General features: G+C 49.1%; 1 protein-coding gene across 1 annotated transcript in view; it reads left to right on the top strand.

Annotated features, from left to right (window-relative positions):
- The window catches only part of LOC119974303 (POU domain, class 2, transcription factor 2-like), a 430216-nt gene that overhangs the window by 408273 nt on the left and 1717 nt on the right, over positions 1–20226 (top strand). The window contains exon 7 of the mRNA XM_038813076.1: positions 17503–17688. Within this exon, the coding sequence (XP_038669004.1) occupies positions 17503–17688 (186 nt within the window). The remainder of the gene's footprint in view (positions 1–17502; positions 17689–20226) is intronic.

Here is a 20226-nt window from a genome sequence, read left to right as displayed (position 1 = left end):
TAGCCATCTCCGCACTCCAGTCCTGGTAGATCCGCACTACCGAGTTCTCCCACTTGCTGCTCCTCTCCTTCTTGGCCCAGCGCAGCACACACTCCCAGTCACTGAACCAATGGAACTGCACCAGCACCGCCCGTGGGGGTTCATTCGCCTTAGGCCGCCTGGCCAGTACTCTGTGAGCTCCCTCCAGCTCCAGGGGCAAATGGAAGGACCCCGCCCCCACCAACGAATTCAGCATCGTGGCCACATAGGACGGTAGATCCGACCCCTCCAGCCCCTCCGCAAGGCCCAGGATCCTCAAATTCTTCCGTCTCGTGCGAAAGTCCAGCTCCTCCAAGCGGTCTTGCCACTTTTTGTGAAGTGCCTCGTGTATCTCCACCTTCCCCACGAGGACCACGGCCTCCTCCTCCCGATCAGCGGCCTGCTGCTGCAACTCCTGAATGGCCGCCCCCTGGGCTGTCTGGGTCTCAAGCAGCTTTCTGGTAGTCGCCTTCAGGGAGTCCAGCAACTCAGCCTTCAGCTCCGCAAAACAGCGCAGAAGACCAGCTTGCTGCTCCTGCGCCCACTGCCTCCAATCCTCGGGTGCTCTGCCGGCCGCCATTTTGTCCTCCTTCCCCCGCTTTTTCTGGGGAGCTGCTGCCGCCTTTCCCTTTGCCCCACTCCGGGTGCACACCATAAATTCCGGGGAATGTTCCTCCAAGCACCTTCCCCCACCGGGAATCGTCGAAACAGCGCCGTTTGGGGCCCTAAAACGGGCCCGAAAGTCCTTTGATAGCGGGAGCTGCCGAACGTGCGGCTTAGCTCCGCATCACCGCAACCGGAAGTTCCCATCAGACGGGATTTGTAAAGGGCAGGCACCTGACAGCCAACATTCGACGGCTTCTTCATTTAATTATGATGCCAGTGGAGGGGCGTGAGGCTGAGGTGGTAGTTGCTATGGACACAGAGAAGGCTTTCGACCAAGTGGAGTGGAAGTATCTATGGAATATTTTAGGCAGGTTTGAGTTTGGGCAGGGATTTGTGGAGTGGGTCTACTGTACCAGGCCCCGGTGACAATCCTGTTTCTTCTGCTGTCAGTCTGGTCTCAATGAAATTTGAGACGGATTTGCAGGTATCAATTATTGTTTATTTTAACCAGCTAGCTGGGTGACTCACTCTATTGGGAGAGCAGGACACAACCACAGTCACCTGAATCTTCAACAGCCAGAGTGAACAACGGGACAAAACATTTCTGTACAGATACATTCAAGTTGCATCAAATTTCACATACATACGACCAAATAAGGCAACAATAATGAATGCAAAATTCCCATAGGCTATCCCTATACACCTCTTGACCTGGCCATATATCCTGATTGGCTCATTTCACATTCCTCAGCCCTGGGCTCACTTCACATTCTTCAGCCCTTGGGGGGGGGGGGGGGGGGGGGCCTTTGTGGTAGTATGACTAGGGGTATTGGAAGTGAGCTGCTATTGGTGCAGAGGACTCACTGCCCATTGGCCCGGGTAAGTCATGTGCCTCTCAGCCGATTGGCTGAGGAAGTCATGTGCCTCTCAGCCGATTAGCTGAGAGGTAGGTAGCTCCACCTACAAGGCGGGATATAAGAACCCGTGCTTCCGACAGTCGGCCTTCTGTACGTCTGCTGCCGGGCACACATCTTGTGCATTAAAGCCTTTTGTTTGGATCTCATCTACGTTTCGTGTCCATTGATTGTGCATCACCCTTTCACTCAGCATTCTCGTGCTAGCAATTACCCATCCCCCCATCCAAGCCATGCTTTGCCCAGTTCCTTTGTTCCGGCTCCTATACCCGGGTATCCTCTACATTATCCTAACTGTGGTGATCACAAGTTAACCAGATGCAACACAACTGAGCGACCACTAGAGGGAGCACGGGAGAGCCATATAAATAGATCAGGACAGGAAGTGAGGACACACTCTTCACAGCAGGGGGGCTGGTAAGCAGGACACACACAGCAAGCAAGGCTGGTAGTTAGCACTGGAAGGTAGTTCTAGGTCGAGCTCTGGAAACTGAACGAACCCACAATAAAGCATCTTCTCCACACTTGAGACTGCGAGCTTTATTAAGACACGAGGAACAACACATGGTACCTAGGAGTGATTTCAGACGCTTACGACAGGACAACTCAGCTGCAGATACAGAAAGCACAAAATGGCATGGAAATCTCCTACTGGACATTTGACTGGGGAAGACATCGCTAATTCGAGGATGTGGCATGGATACCCACCTCAGCTGGACACGACTGGTAATGTAATAAATGTCTGGAAAAGGTTCAAACAAATGTTCGATTTTTATCTCATAGCTAATGATGTAGCAGACGCCTCAGACAAAATTAAAATAGCAATGCTCATCGAAGGGCCTGTCAATAAGAAAGTGTATAATGGATTTAAACACTCAAAAGGTGAAGACAGGAACAGCTTACAAACGTTACTAAACAAATTTGAAGAGTACTGTGAGAAATTTGAACAGCAAGGCATGCTCACAGTCCAACCTGCACAGAGACTGAGTGATGCAAGACTTAAAAAATCACAAAAAGATCAGGAAATCGCGAATGCACAGTACAGATCAAAAAGAAGAAATAACATGAATTTTTCACAAAGCCAAAACGCTGAAATCCAGTCCAGATCGGAAAGAAAAGGTAACTTACAACTTTTAGAAAGAAAAAAACGCTGAAATCCGCGATAAAATGGCGTCGGAGCACATTTTGCAGTCTCTGGTAAGCAAAGAACTACAAATCGCGTCTGCGCATGCGCCGGAACCGGAAGTTGAGCATGCACCGGAACCGGAAGTCGCGCGTGCGCCGGAACCGGAAGTCGCGCATGCGCAGTTTACAAAAGATCGCGGCGCCGATCGTTATGCGCATGCGCAAGCCGCGCATGCGCAGTCAAAAAAAGTCTTCGTCGCGGACCGTCATGCGCATGCGCAAGCCGCGCATGCGCAATGGACACCGAACCGCACAAGGAAAGAAAGCCGATTTGCGCATGTGCAAGTCGTTCCTACGCGTGACGTCATGACGTCTGAGAATCCTGACCACGCCCACTTAAAAGGGAAATGCCCGAAAATTGAAAACAAGACACTTAAAGTGGTAAAACCAAATTTTCTTGCCTCAGAACACAGAAAAACGCCTGAACTTAAACCAACAGTGAAAAACAACTTGCACAAAACCTTGGAAAAAGCTGCCTTCACCACACACAGTGAAGCAAACAAAAAGAATTCCGAAACAACAAAAGATGATTTGTTTTTCGACGATTACCTCTCAGACCTGACTGGGTCAGTCGGATATGCTTATCACAGCATCAGCGACACGGTCGCAAAGCACAACACGAACCAACTCGTGGTAGATGAATCCAACCAAGATGATTTGGTTTTCAAAGAATACTACTCAGACATGGCTGAGTCAGTCGGACATGCTTATCACAGCATCAGCGACACGGTCGCAAAGTTCAACACGAATCAACTCGTGGTAGAAGAAGCCAACGAAGATGAAATGGGTTTCAAAGAATACTACTCAGACATGGAGGAGTTATTTGGACATGCTGATCACAGCATCAGCGACACCGTTGCAAAGCTCAACACGACTCTACTCATGGTGGATGAATCCAACACCATGGTGCCATGGCAGCTCGTCGATACATTGGATGACAGCAATACCCAAGACGAAGACGACGCCACACAGAGAGCACAGGAAGACTCCACGGAGCGAGCGATGACAGGCTCCACAGTGCGAGTGATGAAAGACGCCAACAGGGATGCAAGCAAACACTCCCGGGCGGACACCAAGCATGAACAAGACCATGAAGGTAAACCCGCTGTACCTGAGCAACCGCAAGCAGACTATGAAAGTCTACCAAGCTCACAGGAACAAGAAGAAAAAGCAGACTATGAAAGTCCAACACGCTCACAGGAACAAGAAGAAAGAGCAGACTATGAAAGTCCAACACGCTCACAGGAACAAGAAGAAGACAATGCACCTCTGCCCACTGCATGCGAAGACAGTGACAAGGTGATCACACTCAACGTACAGGATCACAGTGAGACTGACAGTTCTCAGCTTGTCTGTACCGAAGCACAGAGCGAAAACAGTGACAAGGTGCTCGCACTCGACGTACAGGATCACAGTGAGACTGACAGTTCTCAGCTTGTCTGTACCGAAGCACAGAGCGAAAACAGTGACAAGGTGCTCGCACTCGACGTACAGGATCACAGTGAGACTGACAGTTCTCAGCTTGTCTGTACAGAAGCACAGAGTCGGGCCACCCAACAGTCCAGAGAGACGATGCCGAAAGAAAACATGCAGATTTTGACTCCAGAAGAGGAGCACCTGGAGCCCAGAGAGACAACGCCAAAAGAAAACATGCAGATTTTGACTCCAGAAGAGGAGCACCTGGAGTCCACAGAGACAATGCCGAAAGAAACCATGCAAATTCTGACTCCAGAAGAGGAGCACCTGGAGTCCAGAGACATCAAACAAAAAGAAACCATGCAGATTTTGACCCCAGAACAGGAGCACCTGGAGTCCAGTGAGATAACATCAACAGAAATCATGAAGATTTTAACTCCAGAAGCGGAGCACCAAGAGTCTAGAGAAACCACCTCAACTGAAATCATGCAGATTTGGACTCCAGAAGAGGAGCGCCGAGAGTCCACAGACACCGCGTCCAATGTAATCGAGAAGACTTTGACTCCGGAAGACGAGCACCAAGAAAGCAAAGATGCGGAATCCAATTCTCCACAACTGATTGATGTCACCTGCACTGATGCAACATCAGATCATTCGCACCACTCGCGAGACGGAATGCTCAATGACTCAAATTATCCACTCGGGACACTCAGAGTATAACAAGAAAAACAAAAGTCAAAAGAAACACAGCAAGAACAAAAACAACATGAAGCGCGACAAGACCAACAACAATAGCAAGAAGCACAGCAGAAACGAGAACGACAACAGCAAGAAGAAAAGCAACATGAAGCGCGACAAGACAAACAACAATAGCAAGAAGCACAGCAGAAACGAGAACGACAACAGCAAGAATAAAAGCAACATGAAGCGCAACAAGACAAACAACAACGTCAGGCACAAAGATAGCGACAACGACAGAGGCAGAAACAACAAGAATGGCAACAAACACAACAAAGTCAGGAACAAAGATAGCGACAACGACAGAGATAGAAACAACAAGAATGGCAACAAACACAACAAAGTCAGGAGCAAAGATAGCGACAACAACAAAGACGGAAACGACAAAAACAGCGACAAGTACGGCAACGGAAACAACAAAAACAGGAACGACAGAAACAACAGCAATGAAACAACGACTTGTACACAATGGCAAAGCACACCAGCATCCAAGGCGGATGAGACAATAAATCAACACCACAAGCACAGAAAAAAGTCCATGCCAGTCAACATCAGTGATGTGACCATGCAGACACCTCAGGATGACGCATTGGGTACTTAAGATAACAAGGAACACCAACAACATTCACAGCGGACTTGCAATATCAATATCACCACGTCATCAACAAAAAAAAGAAAAAAAAAAGCTCTGAACAAATTCATCAAGTTTGGACTCATAAATGTTTTTATTAAGATTGGACATATAAATACATTGGCTTTGTTAACTAAGGCAATAGCATCATCACTTGTATAGATACGCATATCATAAGTTACTGTTTTGTATAAAATTTCTTTAATGATGTACAGAAACTATGTAATGAGAAAAAGGGGGATGTGGTGATCGTAGATTGACCAGATCAAAAAAAAAAAAACAACAGAGCAAACACGAGCAGGAGAGCTATAAATACACTGGGACAGGATGTACAATTTTCTTTAACGATGTTCAGAAAATATGTTAAGAGAAAAAGGGGGATGTGGTGATCACAAGTTAACCAGATGCAACACAACTGAGCGACCACTAGAGGGAGCACGGGAGAGCCATATAAATAGATCAGGACAGGAAGTGAGGACACACTCTTCACAGCAGGGGGGCTGGTAAGCAGGACACACACAGCAAGCAAGGCTGGTAGTTAGCACTGGAAGGTAGTTCTAGGTCGAGCTCTGGAAACTGAACGAACCCACAATAAAGCATCTTCTCCACACTTGAGACTGCGAGCTTTATTAAGACACGAGGAACAACACACTAACTAATTGTCCCATTTGTATCACATTCGTTTGTTCAATTCCTCATTGGTGGCAAATGTAAGAACTAAACGAGTTTGGTCACAATACTTTAGTCTTTGTCGGGGGACAAGGCCATAGAGCCCTTAGCAATGGCTCTGAGAGCAGCGAATAGCTGGAGAGGAATAGTGAGGGGGGAGCACAGGGTTTCTCTCTATGCAGGCCAATTTGCTGCTTTATATCACAGACCACCGGTGGGGGAGGGGGGATGACAGAAATCATGGAGGTATTAGGAGAATTTGGGCGATTTTCAGGCTATAAGTTAAGTATGGGAAAAAGCGAGATTTAGGCACAAGGGCAGAAAAGGAGGCTGAAGGAGTTAACTTTTAAATTGGTTGGGAATCTGGGGATTCAAGTGAACAAGGATTGGGGGCAGCTTCACAAATTTGGGCAAAGCAGTGGATCAAATGAGAAGGGATTTTTGTAGATGGGACATGCTCCCACTGACGCTGGCGGGGAGGGTTCAGACGGTGAAGATGACTGTCCTTCCGAGACTGCTTTACTTTTTTCAGTGTCTCCTGATTTTTGTCCCAAAGGCTTTTTTCAGAAGTATTAATGTGGCGATACCGAGGTTTATATGGGCAGGTAAAACCCTGAGAGTAAAGAGGACACTCCTGGAACAGACCAGCGAAGAAGGGGGCTTGGCTCCCCCGAGCTTTATTAACTATTACTGGGCTGCCACCATATCAATGGTCAGGAAGTGAGTAGTTGGGGAGGGGTTGGTCTGGGAGCGGATGGAGACAGCATCCTGCAAAGGTACAAATCTGGAGCTTTACTCACGGCGCCCCTGCCGTTCTCGCCGGTTTGGTGCTCCACAAATCCTATGGTCGTGGCAGCCCTGAGGGTGTGGGGGAATGGAGGCAGCATATGAGACAGTTTGGTCACCGATCTGTGACAATCACCGGTTTGTCCCGGGGGGGCTGGATGGGGGCTTTAAGGTATGGCAGCAGGCAGGGATTGAGAGGTTTGGGGATCTATTCATCCAGGAGGATTTTCCGACCTTGGAGACATTAGAGGAGGAGTTTGACTTGCCGGGAGGGAACGGGTTTCGGTATCTTCAAGTGTGGGACTTTGTACGGAGGCAGGTCCCAAGCTTTCCTCATCTCCCCCTAAGGGGACTACAGGATAATGTGCTGTCAAAAACAGGGGTTGGAGGTGGGAAGGTTTCGGATATATACAGGGAATTGTTAGAGTGGGAAGGGGCCCTCAGAGAGGTGAAGAGGAAGTGGGAGGGGAGCTGATAACTAAACTGTGGGGAAAAAAGCCTTGAAAAGGGTAAATGCATCCTCGTCCTGTGCTAGACTCAGCTTGATTCAGTTCAAGGTAGTCCACAGGGCCCACATGACGGTACCCCGGATGAGTAGGTTCTTCAAGGAGGTGGAGGACAAATGTGGGCGGTGTGGGGGTAGCCCGGCCAACCATGCTCATATGTTTTGGGCATGTCCAAAACTGAGGAATTCTGGCAGGGATTTTTAGATATTATGTCAGAAGTCCTGGAAGGGAGGGTAACTCCGAGTCCAGAATTGGCAATATTTGGGGTATCGGAAGATCCGGGGGCAAAGAACATAAGAACATAAGAACTAGGAGCAGGAGTAGGCCATCTGGCCCCTCGAGCCTGCTCCGCCATTCAATTAGATCATGGCTGATCTTTTGTGGACTCAGCTCCACTTTCCGGCCCGAACACCATAACCCTTAATCCCTTTATTCTTCAAAAAACTATCTATCTTTACCTTAAAAACATGTAATGAAGGAGCCTCAACTGCTTCACTGGGCAAGGAATTCCATAGATTCACAACCCTTTGGGTGAAGAAGTTCCTCCTAAACTCAGTCCTAAATCTACTTCCCCTTATTTTGAGGCTATGCCCCTAGTTCTGCTGTCACCCGCCAGTGGAAACAACCTGCCCGCATCTATCCTATCTATTCCCTTCATAATTTTAAATGTTCCTATAAGATCCCCCCTCATCCTTCTAAATTCCAACGAGTACAGTCCCAGTCTACTCAACCTCTCCTCATAATCCAACCCCTTCAGCTCTGGGATTAACCTAGTGAATCTTCTCTGCACACCCTCCAGCGCCAGTACGTCCTTTCTCAAGTAAGGAGACCAAAACTGAACACAATACTCCAGGTGTGGCCGCACTAACACCTTATACAATTGCAACATAACCTCCCTAGTCTTAAACTCCATCCCTCTAGCAATGAAGGACAAAATTCCATTTGCCTTCTTAATCACCTGTTGCACTTGTAAACCAACCTTCTGTGACTCATGCACTAGCACACCCAAGTCTCTCTGAACAGCGGCATGCTTTAATATTTTATCGTTTAAATAATAATCCCGTTTGCTGTTATTCCTACCAAAATGGATAACCTCACATTTGTCAACATTGTATTCCATCTGCCAGACCCGAGCCCATTCACTTAACCTATCCAAATCCCTCTGCAGACTTCCAGTATCCTCTGCACTTTAAGCTTTACCACTCATCTTAGTGTTGTCTGCAAACTTGGACACATTGCCCTTGGTCCCCAACTCCAAATCATCAATGTAAATTGTGAACAATTGTGGGCCCAACACGGATCCCTGAGGGACACCACTAGCCACTGACTGCCAACCAGAGAAACACCCATTTATCCCAATTCTTTGCTTTCTATTAATTAACCAATCCTCTATCCATGCTACTACTTTACCCTTAATGCCATGCATCTTTATCTTATGCAGCAACCTTTTGTGTGGCACCTTGTCAAAGGCTTTCTGGAAATCCAGATATACCACATCCATCGGCTCCCCGTTATCTACTGCACTGGTAATGTCCTCACAAAATTCCACTAAATTAGTTAGGCATGACCTGCCTTTTACGAACCCATGCTGCGTCTGCCCAATGGGACAATTTCTATCCAGATGCCTCGCTATTTCTTCCTTGATGATAGATTCCAGCATCTTCCCTATTACCGAAGTTAAACTCACTGGCCTATAATTTCCTGCTTTCTGCCTACCTCCTTTTTTAAACAGTGGCGTCACGTTTGCTAATTTCCAATCCACCGGGACCACCCCAGAGTCTAGTGAATTTCGGTAAATTATCACTAGTGCATCTGCAATTTCCCTAGCCATCTCTTTTAGCACTCTGGGATGCATTCCATCAGGGCCAGGAAACTTGTCTACCTTTAGCCCCATTAGCTTTCCCATCACTCCCTCCTTAGTGATAACAATCCTCTCAAGGTCCTCACCTGTCATAGCCTCATTTCTATCAGTCGCTGGCATGTTATTTGTGTCTTCCACTGTGAAGACCGACCCAAAAAACCTGTTCAGTTCCTCAGCCATTTCCTCATTTCCCATTATTAAAACTCCCTTCTCATCCTCTAACGGACCGATATTTACCTTAGCCACTCTTTTTTGTCTTATATATTTGTAAAAACTTTTACTGTCTGTTTTTATATTCTGAGCAAGTTTACTCTCATACTCTATCTTACTCTTCTTTATAGCTTTTTTAGTAGCTTTCTGTTGCCCCCTAAAGATTTCCCAGTCCTCTAATCTCCCAGCAATCTTTGCCACTTTATATGCTTTTTCCTTCAATTTGATACTCTCCCTTATTTCCTTAGATATCCACGGTCGATTTTCCCTCTTTCTTCCGTCCTTCCTTTTTGTTGGTATAAACCTTTGCTGAGCACTGTGAAAAATCGCTTGGAAGGTTCTCCACTGTTCCTCAACTGTTCCACCATAAAGTCTTAGCTCCCAGTCTACCTTAGCTAGTTCTTCTCTCATCCCCTTGTAATCTCCTTTGTTTAAACACAAAACACTAGTATTTGATTTTACTTTCTCACCCTCCATCTGTATTTTAAATTCCACCATATTGTGATCGCTCCTTCCGAGAGGATCCCTAACTATGAGATCATGAATCAATCCTGTCTCATTACACAGGACAAGATCTAGGACCGCTTGTTCCCTCGTAGGTTCCATTACATACTGTTCTAGGAAACTATCGCGGATACATTCTATAAACTCCTCCTCACGGTTGCCTTGACCGACCTGGTTAAGCCAATCGACATGTAGATTAAAATCCCCCATGATAACTGCTGTACCATTTCTACATGCATCAGTTATTTCTTTGTTTAATGCCTGCCCCACCATCTCGTTACTATTTGGTGGCCGATAGACTACTCCTATCAGTGACTTTTTCGCCTTACTATTTCTGATTTCCACCCAAATGGATTCAACCTTATCCTCCATAGCATCGATGTCATCCCTTACTATTGCCCGGATGTCATCCTTAAATAACAGAGCAACACCACCTCCCTTACCATCCACTCTGTCCTTCCGAATAGTTTGATACCCTCGGATATTTAACTCCCAGTCGTGACCATCCTTTAACCATGTTTCAGTAATGGCCACTAAATCATAGTCATTTACGATGATTTGTGCCACCAACTCATTTACTTTATTCCGAATACTACGAGCATTCAGGTAAAGTACACTTATGTTGGTTTTTTTACCTCTGTTTTGAATCTTAACATCTCCAGTTTTATTCCTTTTGTTATTACTGGGCCTATTCACTGTGCTCCCCTCAGTCACTGTACCTTGTACTGTCGCCCTTATGGATTTCTGACTGTCTTCTCTGCCTTGCACTTTTCCCCTTACTTCCTTTTGTTTCTGTCCCTGTTTTACTACCTTCCAACTTCCAGCATTGGTTCCCATCCCCCTGCCACATTAGTTTAAACCCTCCCCAACAGCTCTAGAAAACACCCCCCCAGGACATCGGTTCCAGTCCTGCCCAAGTGCAGACCGTCCGGTTTGTACTGGTCCCACCTCCCCCAGAACCGGTCCCAATGCCCCAGGAATTTGAATCCCTCCCTCTTGCACCATCTCTCGAGCCACGCATTCATCCTTTCTATCCTGACATTCCTACTCTGACTAGCTCGTGGCATTGGTAGCAATCCTGAGATTACTACCTTTGAGGTCCTACTTTTTAGTTTAACTCCTAACTCCCTGAATTCCGCTTGTAGGACCTCATCCCGTTTTTTACCTATATCGTTGGTGCCTATGTGCAAAGGGGGGGAGGGAGGCTGATATTCTGGCTTTCTCCCCCCTGGTGGCCCAGAGACGGATCTTGCTGAGATGGGGGGAATCGGAGCCCCCGAAATCAGGAGTGTGGGTCAGCGATATGGTAGGGTTTCTGTCTCAGAAAATCAAGTTTGCTCTAAGAGGATCAATACAGGGATTCGCCCGGAGTTGGCAGCCGTTCATCGATTTCTTCAACAAAAACTGAACGTCAGCAGTAAGGGGGGAAAAGTGTGGTGGGGGGTGGGGGGGTGGGGGGTGGGGGGGGGGGGGGAATAGGAGGCAAGGTACTGTTAAATAAGGACAGGGAATTTAGTATACGGGTAATTGGGGATAGGGCGGGAGAAGTGGGGGACGTGGTTTATTGTGTGATATTTTAGGGGGCATTTTGTGCATCGACCCGCGCGGTTGTTTTAGAAATGTCAATATGTTAAATTATGAAAACTACAAATGCTTCAATAAAATATTTTTTTAAAAAGTGAATGCATGAGCATGAATGCGTGTGTGAATGCGTGTGTGTGAATGCGTGTGTGTGTGTGAATGAGTGTGTGAATATGTGTGTGTGAATGTCTGCGTGTGTGTGAATGCGCGTGTGTGTGAATTCGTGTGTGTGAATGCGTGTGTGTGTGTGAATGCGTGTGTTTGAATACGTGTGTGTGAATGCGTGTGCGTGAATGCGTGTGTGAATAAGTGTGAATGCATGGGTGTGAATGCGTGTGTGGATCCGTGTGAATGTGTGTGTGAATGCGTGTGTGAATACGTGTGTGAATACGTGTGTGAATACGTGTGAATGAGTGTGTGAATGCGTGTGTGTGTGTGAATGCGTGTGTGAATGCGTGTGTGTGAATGCGTGTGTGTGTGAATGCGTGTGTGTGAATACGTGTGTGTGAATACGTGTGAGTGAATACGTGTGAATGAATGCGTGTGTGAATGCGTGTGTGTGAATGTTTGTGTGCGTGTGTGAATAAGTGTGAATGCATGGGTGTGAATGCGTGTGTGGATCCGTGTGAATGTGTGTGTGAATGCGTGTGTGTGTGAATGCGTGTGTGTGTGAATGCGTGTGTGTGAATGCGTGTGTGTGTGAATGCGTGTGTGTGTGAATGCGTGTGTGTGTGAATGCGTGTGTGTGTGAATGCGTGTGTGTGAATACATGTGTGTGAATACGTGTGAGTGAATACGTGTGAATGCAGGTGTGTGTGAATGCGTGTGTTTGAATAAGTGTGTGTGAATGCGTGTGCGTGAATGCGTGTGTGAATAAGTGTGAATGCATGGGTGTGAATGCGTGTGTGGATCCGTGTGAATGTGTGTGTGAATGCGTGTGTGAATGTGTGTGAATACGTGTAAATGAGTGTGTGAATGCGTGTGTGTGTGAATGCGTGTGTGTGTGTGAATGCGTGTGTGTGTGAATGCGTGTGTGTGTGAATGCGTGTGTGTGAATACGTGTGTGTGAATACGTGTGTGAGAATACGTGTGAATGAATGCGTGTGTGAATGCGTGTGTGTGAATGTTTGTGTGCGTGTGTGAATGCGTGTGTGTGAATGTGTGTGTGAATGCGTGTGTGAATGCGTGTGTGAATGCGTGTGTGAGAATGCGTGTGTGTGTGAATGTTTGTGAATGCGTGTGTGTGTGAATGCGTGTGTGAATGCGTGTGTGAATGGGTGTGTGTGTGAATGTTTGTGTGAATGTGTGTGTGAATGCGTGAGTGTTCTGTCTTTATAATGAAAATAGTCCGAGACTCTGCATATAGAGCGCACCTTACAGATGCATAGAGTGCACTTTACAAGGGTGAGGATGAGCAGGCTCTTTGAGGGGGTAGAAGATGTGTGTGAACATTGCAGGGGGGCCCTGCAAACCACGTTCATATGTTTTGGTCCTGTCCAAAGCCGGAGGATTACTGGAAGGAGGTGTTCAGGGTAATCTCTGAAGTGATGCACGTGAAACTGGACCCGGGCCCTCGGGAGGCCATATTCGGGGTGTCGGAGCAGCCGGGGTTGGAAACGGGTGCGGAGGCAGATATTATAGGCTTCACCTCATTGATCACCCAAAGGCGGATCCTGTTAGGGTGGAGATCAACCTCTCCACCCTGTGCCCTGGCGTGGTGGGGGACCTGCTGGAATTCTTAACGCTTGAAAAGATCAAATTTGAACTGAGGGGAAGGATGGAGGGGTTCTACAATTCATGGGCATTATTCATTATGCACTTTCGAGAACTGGATCACATCGAACATTAGGGGGGTAGTTGGGGGGAAGCTGGGAGGGTTGGGGCGAGGGGGACTGCATGTGTTAATAGTGACTGTGGTGAATCCTGATTCCTTTTTGTTATTTGTTTATGTTAACATGCGGGACAATGTTTGGGGGTTTGGTGGGAGGATGGGATTGTTGTCATTGATATGGGGATTTACATGACATTCATTACTGATTGTTGTTTATTGTTGGGTGTAAATTTGGGAGAAAATGTGAAAAAGGGGTAAAATAAAAAATATTTAAAAAAAGAAAACAGTCCGAGTCTATTCAGCCTCTCCGCATAGCCAACACCCTCCAGACCAGGCAACATCCTGGTAAACCTCCTCTGCACCCTCTCCAAAGCCTCCACATCCTTCTGGTAGTGTGGCAACCAGAATTGTGCACAATATTCCAAGTGCTGCCTTATCAATGTTCTATACAACTGTAGCCTGACTTGCCTGTTTTTATAACTGATCCCTGTCCAGTGAAGGCAAGCATTCTGTATGCTTTCTTGACTACCTTGTCCACTTGCATTGCCTTCTTCAAAGATCTGTGGACCTGCACGCCCAGATCTCTCTGGCTTTCTATATTCCCAAGAGTTTTGACATTTACAGTATATTCCCCTCTATGTTAGACCTACCAAAATGCATGACCTCATATTTGTCCTGATTAAACACCATTTGCCATTTCTCTGCCCATGGTGCAGAGGAGGTTTACCAGGATGGTGCCTAGTCTGGAGGGAGTTAGCGATGTGGAGAGGCTGAATAGACTCGGGCTGTTTTCATCAGAAAGATGAAGGTTGAGGAGTGACCTGATAGAGGCTTACAAGATTATGAGGGGCATGGGATGGGCAGGCACTCTTAGCCAGTGTGGAGGGGTCAGTCACCACGGAGACATAGGTTTCCGGTCCATGGGGCAAAGTTTAGAGGAGATGTGTGAGGCAAATGTTTTACACAGAGGGTGGTGAGTTGCCAGGGGAGGTTGTGGAAGCAGATGCTTGAACGGCGTTCAGAAGGCATCTCGACAAATACATGGACAGGATGGGTATAGAGGGATTCAGTACTAGGAAGTGCTGCAGGTTTTGGGCAAGGTGGTATCATGACCGGTACTGGCTTGGAGGGGTAAAGGGCCTGTTCCTGTGCTGTATTGTTCTTTGTTCTTTGAGAGGAGCAAGTCAAATAGGAGACAGAGAGGAGGAGGTGAAAGAAGTGAGAGGAAGGAGAGAGAAAGGGGAAAAAAGAGAGAGTAAGAAGTCTTACAACACCAGGTTAAAGTCCAACAGGTTTGTTTCAAACACGAGCTTTCGGAGCACGGCTCCTTCCTCAGGTGAATGGAAAGGCTTGTTCCAGAAATGTTTATATAGACACAGTCAGAGATGCCCCGGAATGCGAGCACCTGCAGGCAATCAAATCATCAAAGATGCAGAGAGAGAGGTAACTCCAGGTTAAAGAGGTGTGAATTGTCCCAAGCCAGTTCAGTCGGTAGGCCTCTGCAAGTCCAGGCTTGTTGGTGGGGGCCGAATGTAATGCGACATGAATCCCAGATCCCGGTTGAGTCCGCATTCATGCGTGCGGAACTTAGCTATAAGTTTTTGCTCAGCAATTTTGCGTTGTCGCGTCTCCTGAAGGCCTCCTTGTAGAATGCTGACCCGGAGATCAGAGGCTGAATGTCCTTGACTGCTGAAGTGTTCCCCAACTGGAAGGGAACAGTCCTGCCTGTTGATAGTCGCACGATGCCCGTTTATTCGTTGTCGCAGTGTCTGCATGGTCTCGCCAATGTACCACGCTTCGGGACATCCTTTCCTGCAGCGTATGAGGTAGACTACATTGGTCGAGTCGCACGAGTATGCGCCGCGTACCTGGTGGGTGGTGTTTCCACGTGTAATGGTGGTGTCCATGTCGATGATCTGGCATGTCTTGCAGAGATTACCCTGGCAGGGTTTTGTGGTGTTGTGGTTGCTGTTCTGAAGGCTGGGTAATTTGCTGCAAACAATGGTTTGTTTGAGGTTGCGCGGTTGTTTGAAGGCCAGTAGTGGGGGTGTGGGGATGACCTTGGCAAGATGTCCATCCTCGCTGATGATGTGTTGGAGGCTGCGAAGAAGATGTCGTAGTTTCTCCGCCCCAGGAAAGTACTGGACGACGAAGGGTACTCTGTCAGTGGTGTCCCGTGTTTGTCTTCTGAGGAGGTCGGTGCGGTTTTTTGCTGTGGCGCGGTGGAACTGTCGATCAATGAGTCGAGCGCCATGTCCCGTTCGTACGAGGGCATCTTTCAGCATCTGTAGGTGTCTGTTGCGCTCCTCCTTGTCTGAGCAGATCCTGTGTATACGGAGGGCTTGTCCATAGGGGATGGCTTCTTTAATGTGTTTCGGGTGAAAGCTGGAGAAGTGGAGCATCGTGAGATTATCTATTCCTCACCACACAGGACTTTCAACCGATGCTATACACCAGATACATCGATGACATTTTTTTCCTTTGGACCCACGGCGAGACATCACTGAAACGACTACACGATGACATCAATAAGTTCCATCCCACCATCAAACTCACCATGGACTATTCTCCAAATTCAGTTCCATTCTTGGACACACTCGTCTCCATCAAGGACGGTCACCTCAGCACCTCGCTTTACCGCAAGCCCACAGATAATCTCACAATGCTCCACTTCTCCAGCTTTCACCCGAAACACATTAAAGAAGCCATCCCCTATGGACAAGCCCTCCGTATACACAGGATCTGCTCAGACAAGGAGGAGCGCAACAGACACCTACAGATGCTGAAAGATGCCCTCGTACGAACGGGACATGGCGCTCGACTCATTGATCGACAGTTCCACCGCGCCACAGCAAAAAACCGCACCGACCTCCTCAGAAGACAAACACGGGACACCACTGACAGAGTACCCTTCGTCGTCCAGTACTTTCCTGGGGCGGAGAAACTACGACATCTTCTTCGCAGCCTCCAACACATCATCAGCGAGGATGGACATCTTGCCAAGGTCATCCCCACACCCCCACTACTGGCCTTCAAACAACCGCGCCAGCTTAAACCATTGTTTGCAGCAAATTACCCAGCCTTCAGAACAGCAACCACAACACCACAAAACCCTGCCAGGGTAATCTCTGCAAGACATGCCAGATCATCGACATGGACACCACCATTACACGTGGAAACACCACCCACCAGGTACGCGGCGCATACTCGTGCGACTCGACCAATGTAGTCTACCTCATACGCTGCAGGAAAGGATGTCCCGAAGCGTGGTACATTGGCGAGACCATGCAGACACTGCGACAACGAATAAACGGGCATCGTGCGACTATCAACAGGCAGGACTGTTCCCTTCCAGTTGGGGAACACTTCAGCAGTCAAGGACATTCAGCCTCTGATCTCCGGGTCAGCATTCTACAAGGAGGCCTTCAGGAGACGCGACAACGCAAAATTGCTGAGCAAAAACTTATAGCTAAGTTCCGCACGCATGAATGCGGACTCAACCGGGATCTGGGATTCATGTCGCATTACATTCGGCCCCCACCAACAAGCCTGGACTTGTAGAGGCCTACCGACTGAACTGGCTTGGGACAATTCACACCTCTTTAACCTGGAGTTACCTCTCTCTCTGCATCTTTGATGATTTGATTGCCTGCAGGTGCTCGCATTCCGGGGCATCTCTGACTGTGTCTATATAAACATTTCTGGAACAAGCCTTTCCATTCACCTGAAGAAGGAGCCGTGCTCCGAAAGCTCGTGTTTGAAACAAACCTGTTGGACTTTAACCTGGTGTTGTAAGACTTCTTACTGTGCTCACCCCAGTCCAACGCCGGCATCTCCACATCAAAAAAGAGAGAGACAGAGGGGGAGAGAGTGGAGAGAGAGAGGCAGAGTAAAGTGGGGAGGAAAAGAATAGGGGAAGGGGAGAGATAGGAATTTTGGTGAGTGGGGTGGAGAATATGAGTTAAGTGGACTGTGTTATGGTGAGCAACCTCCTGCCTCACGAGAACAGTGTTTAATCTTCTGTGAATGTGACTCATATGTTTCAGGCAATGACCCGGTCAAGCCTCCCCGGGTCCATCGCCCATGAGCCTCATGTGCAGGGAATCTCCCAGACACAAACAACCAAAGGTGTGGAGGCCCCATCACACTCCGAGGAACCCAGTGATCTGGAAGAGCTCGAACAATTCGCTCGAACGTTCAAACAACGGCGAATCAAACTGGGGTTTACCCAGGTGAGATATTCAATACCAGCGAGAAACGCTCACTGTTTCCGGTCACTGTCGGGCAAAGGTCACTGTTTCCGGTCACTGTCGGGCAAAGGTCACTGTTTCCGGTCACTGTCGAGGAACGGTCACTGTTTCCGGTCACTGTCGGGGAACGGTCACTGTTTCCGGTCACTGTCGGGAACGGTCACTGTTTCCGGTCACTGTCGGGGAACGGTCACTGTTTCCGGTCACTGTGTTGGGGAACGGTCACTGTTTCCGGTCACTGTCGAGGAACGGTCACTGTTTCCGGTCACTGTCGGGCAAAGGTCACTGTTTCCGGTCACTGTCGGGGAACGGTCACTGTTTCCGGTCACTGTCGGGGAACGGTCACTGTTTCCGGTCACTGTCGAGGAACGGCACTGTTTCCGGTCACTGTCGAGGAACGGTCACTGTCGGGGAATTGTCACTGTTTCCGGTCACTGTCGGGCAAAGGTCACTGTTTCCGGTCACTGTCGGGGAACGGTCACTGTTTCCGGTCACTGTCGGGGAACGGTCACTGTTTCCGGTCACTGTCGGGGAACGGTCACTGTTCCGGTCACTGTCGGGAACGGTCACTGTTTCCGGTCACTGTCGAGGAACGGTCACTGTTTCCGGTCACTGTCGGGAACGGTCACTGTTTCCGGTCACTGTCGGGAACGGTCACTGTTTCCGGTCACTGTCGGGAACGGTCACTGTTTCCGGTCACTGTCGGGGAACGGTCACTGTTTCCGGTCACTGTCGGGGAACGGTCACTGTTTCCGGTCACTGTCGGGGAACGGTCACTGTTTCCGGTCACTGTCGGGGAACGGTCACTGTTTCCGGTCACTGTCGGGGAACGGTCACTGTTTCCGGTCACTGTCGAGGGAACGGTCACTGTTTCCGGTCACTGTCGGGGAACGGTCACTGTTTCCGGTCACTGTCGAGGAACGGTCACTGTTTCCGGTCACTGTCGGGGAACGGTCACTGTTTCCGGTCACTGTCGGGGAACGGTCACTGTTTCCGGTCACTGTCGAGGAACGGTCACTGTTTCCGGTCACTGTCGGGGAACGGTCACTGTTTCCGGTCACTGTCGAGGAACGGTCACTGTTTCCGGTCACTGTCGGGAACGGTCACTGTTTCCGGTCACTGTCGGGGAACGGTCACTGTTTCCGGTCACTGTCGGGAACGGTCACTGTTTCCGGTCACTGTCGGGGAACGGTCACTGTTTCCGGTCACTGTCGGGGAACGGTCACTGTTTCCGGTCACTGTCGGGGAACGGTCACTGTTTCCGGTCACTGTCGGGGAACGGTCACTGTTTCCGGTCACTGTCGGGGAACGGTCACTGTTTCCGGTCACTGTCGGGGAACGGTCACTGTTTCCGGTCACTGTCGAGGAACGGTCACTGTTTCCGGTCACTGTCGAGGAACGGTCACTGTTTCCGGTCACTGTCGGGAACGGTCACTGTTTCCGGTCACTGTCGGGGAACGGTCACTGTTTCCGGTCACTGTCGGGAACGGTCACTGTTTCCGGTCACTGTCGGGGAACGGTCACTGTTTCCGGTCACTGTCGAGGAACGGTCACTGTTTCCGGTCACTGTCGGGAACGGTCACTGTTTCCGGTCACTGTCGGGGAACGGTCACTGTTTCCGGTCACTGTCGAGGAACGGTCACTGTTTCCGGTCACTGTCGGGAACGGTCACTGTTTCCGGTCACTGTCGGGGAACGGTCACTGTTTCCGGTCACTGTCGGGGAACGGTCACTGTTTCCGGTCACTGTCGGGGAACGGTCACTGTTTCCGGTCACTGTCGGGGAACGGTCACTGTTTCCGGTCACTGTCGAGGAACGGTCACTGTTTCCGGTCACTGTCGGGGAACGGTCACTGTTTCCGGTCACTGTCGGGGAACGGTCACTGTTTCCGGTCACTGTCGGGAACGGTCACTGTTTCCGGTCACTGTCGGGGAACGGTCACTGTTTCCGGTCACTGTCGAGGAACGGTCACTGTTTCCGGTCACTGTCGGGAACGGTCACTGTTTCCGGTCACTGTCGGGGAACGGTCACTGTTTCCGGTCACTGTCGGGAACGGTCACTGTTTCCGGTCACTGTCGGGGAACGGTCACTGTTTCCGGTCACTGTCGGGAACGGTCACTGTTTCCGGTCACTGTCGGGGAACGGTCACTGTTTCCGGTCACTGTCGGGGAACGGTCACTGTTTCCGGTCACTGTCGGGGAACGGTCACTGTTTCCGGTCACTGTCGGGGAACGGTCACTGTTTCCGGTCACTGTCGAGGAACGGTCACTGTTTCCGGTCACTGTCGGGAACGGTCACTGTTTCCGGTCACTGTCGAGGAACGGTCACTGTTTCCGGTCACTGTCGGGGAACGGTCACTGTTTCCGGTCACTGTCGGGAACGGTCACTGTTTCCGGTCACTGTCGGGAACGGTCACTGTTTCCGGTCACTGTCGGGGAACGGTCACTGTTTCCGGTCACTGTCGGGAACGGTCACTGTTTCCGGTCACTGTCGGGGAACGGTCACTGTTTCCGGTCACTGT

Source organism: Scyliorhinus canicula, chromosome 12 (genome assembly GCF_902713615.1).
Source record: "Scyliorhinus canicula chromosome 12, sScyCan1.1, whole genome shotgun sequence".
Lineage (NCBI taxonomy): Eukaryota > Metazoa > Chordata > Chondrichthyes > Carcharhiniformes > Scyliorhinidae > Scyliorhinus > Scyliorhinus canicula.
This window is presented reverse-complemented; position numbering and strand designations above follow the sequence as displayed.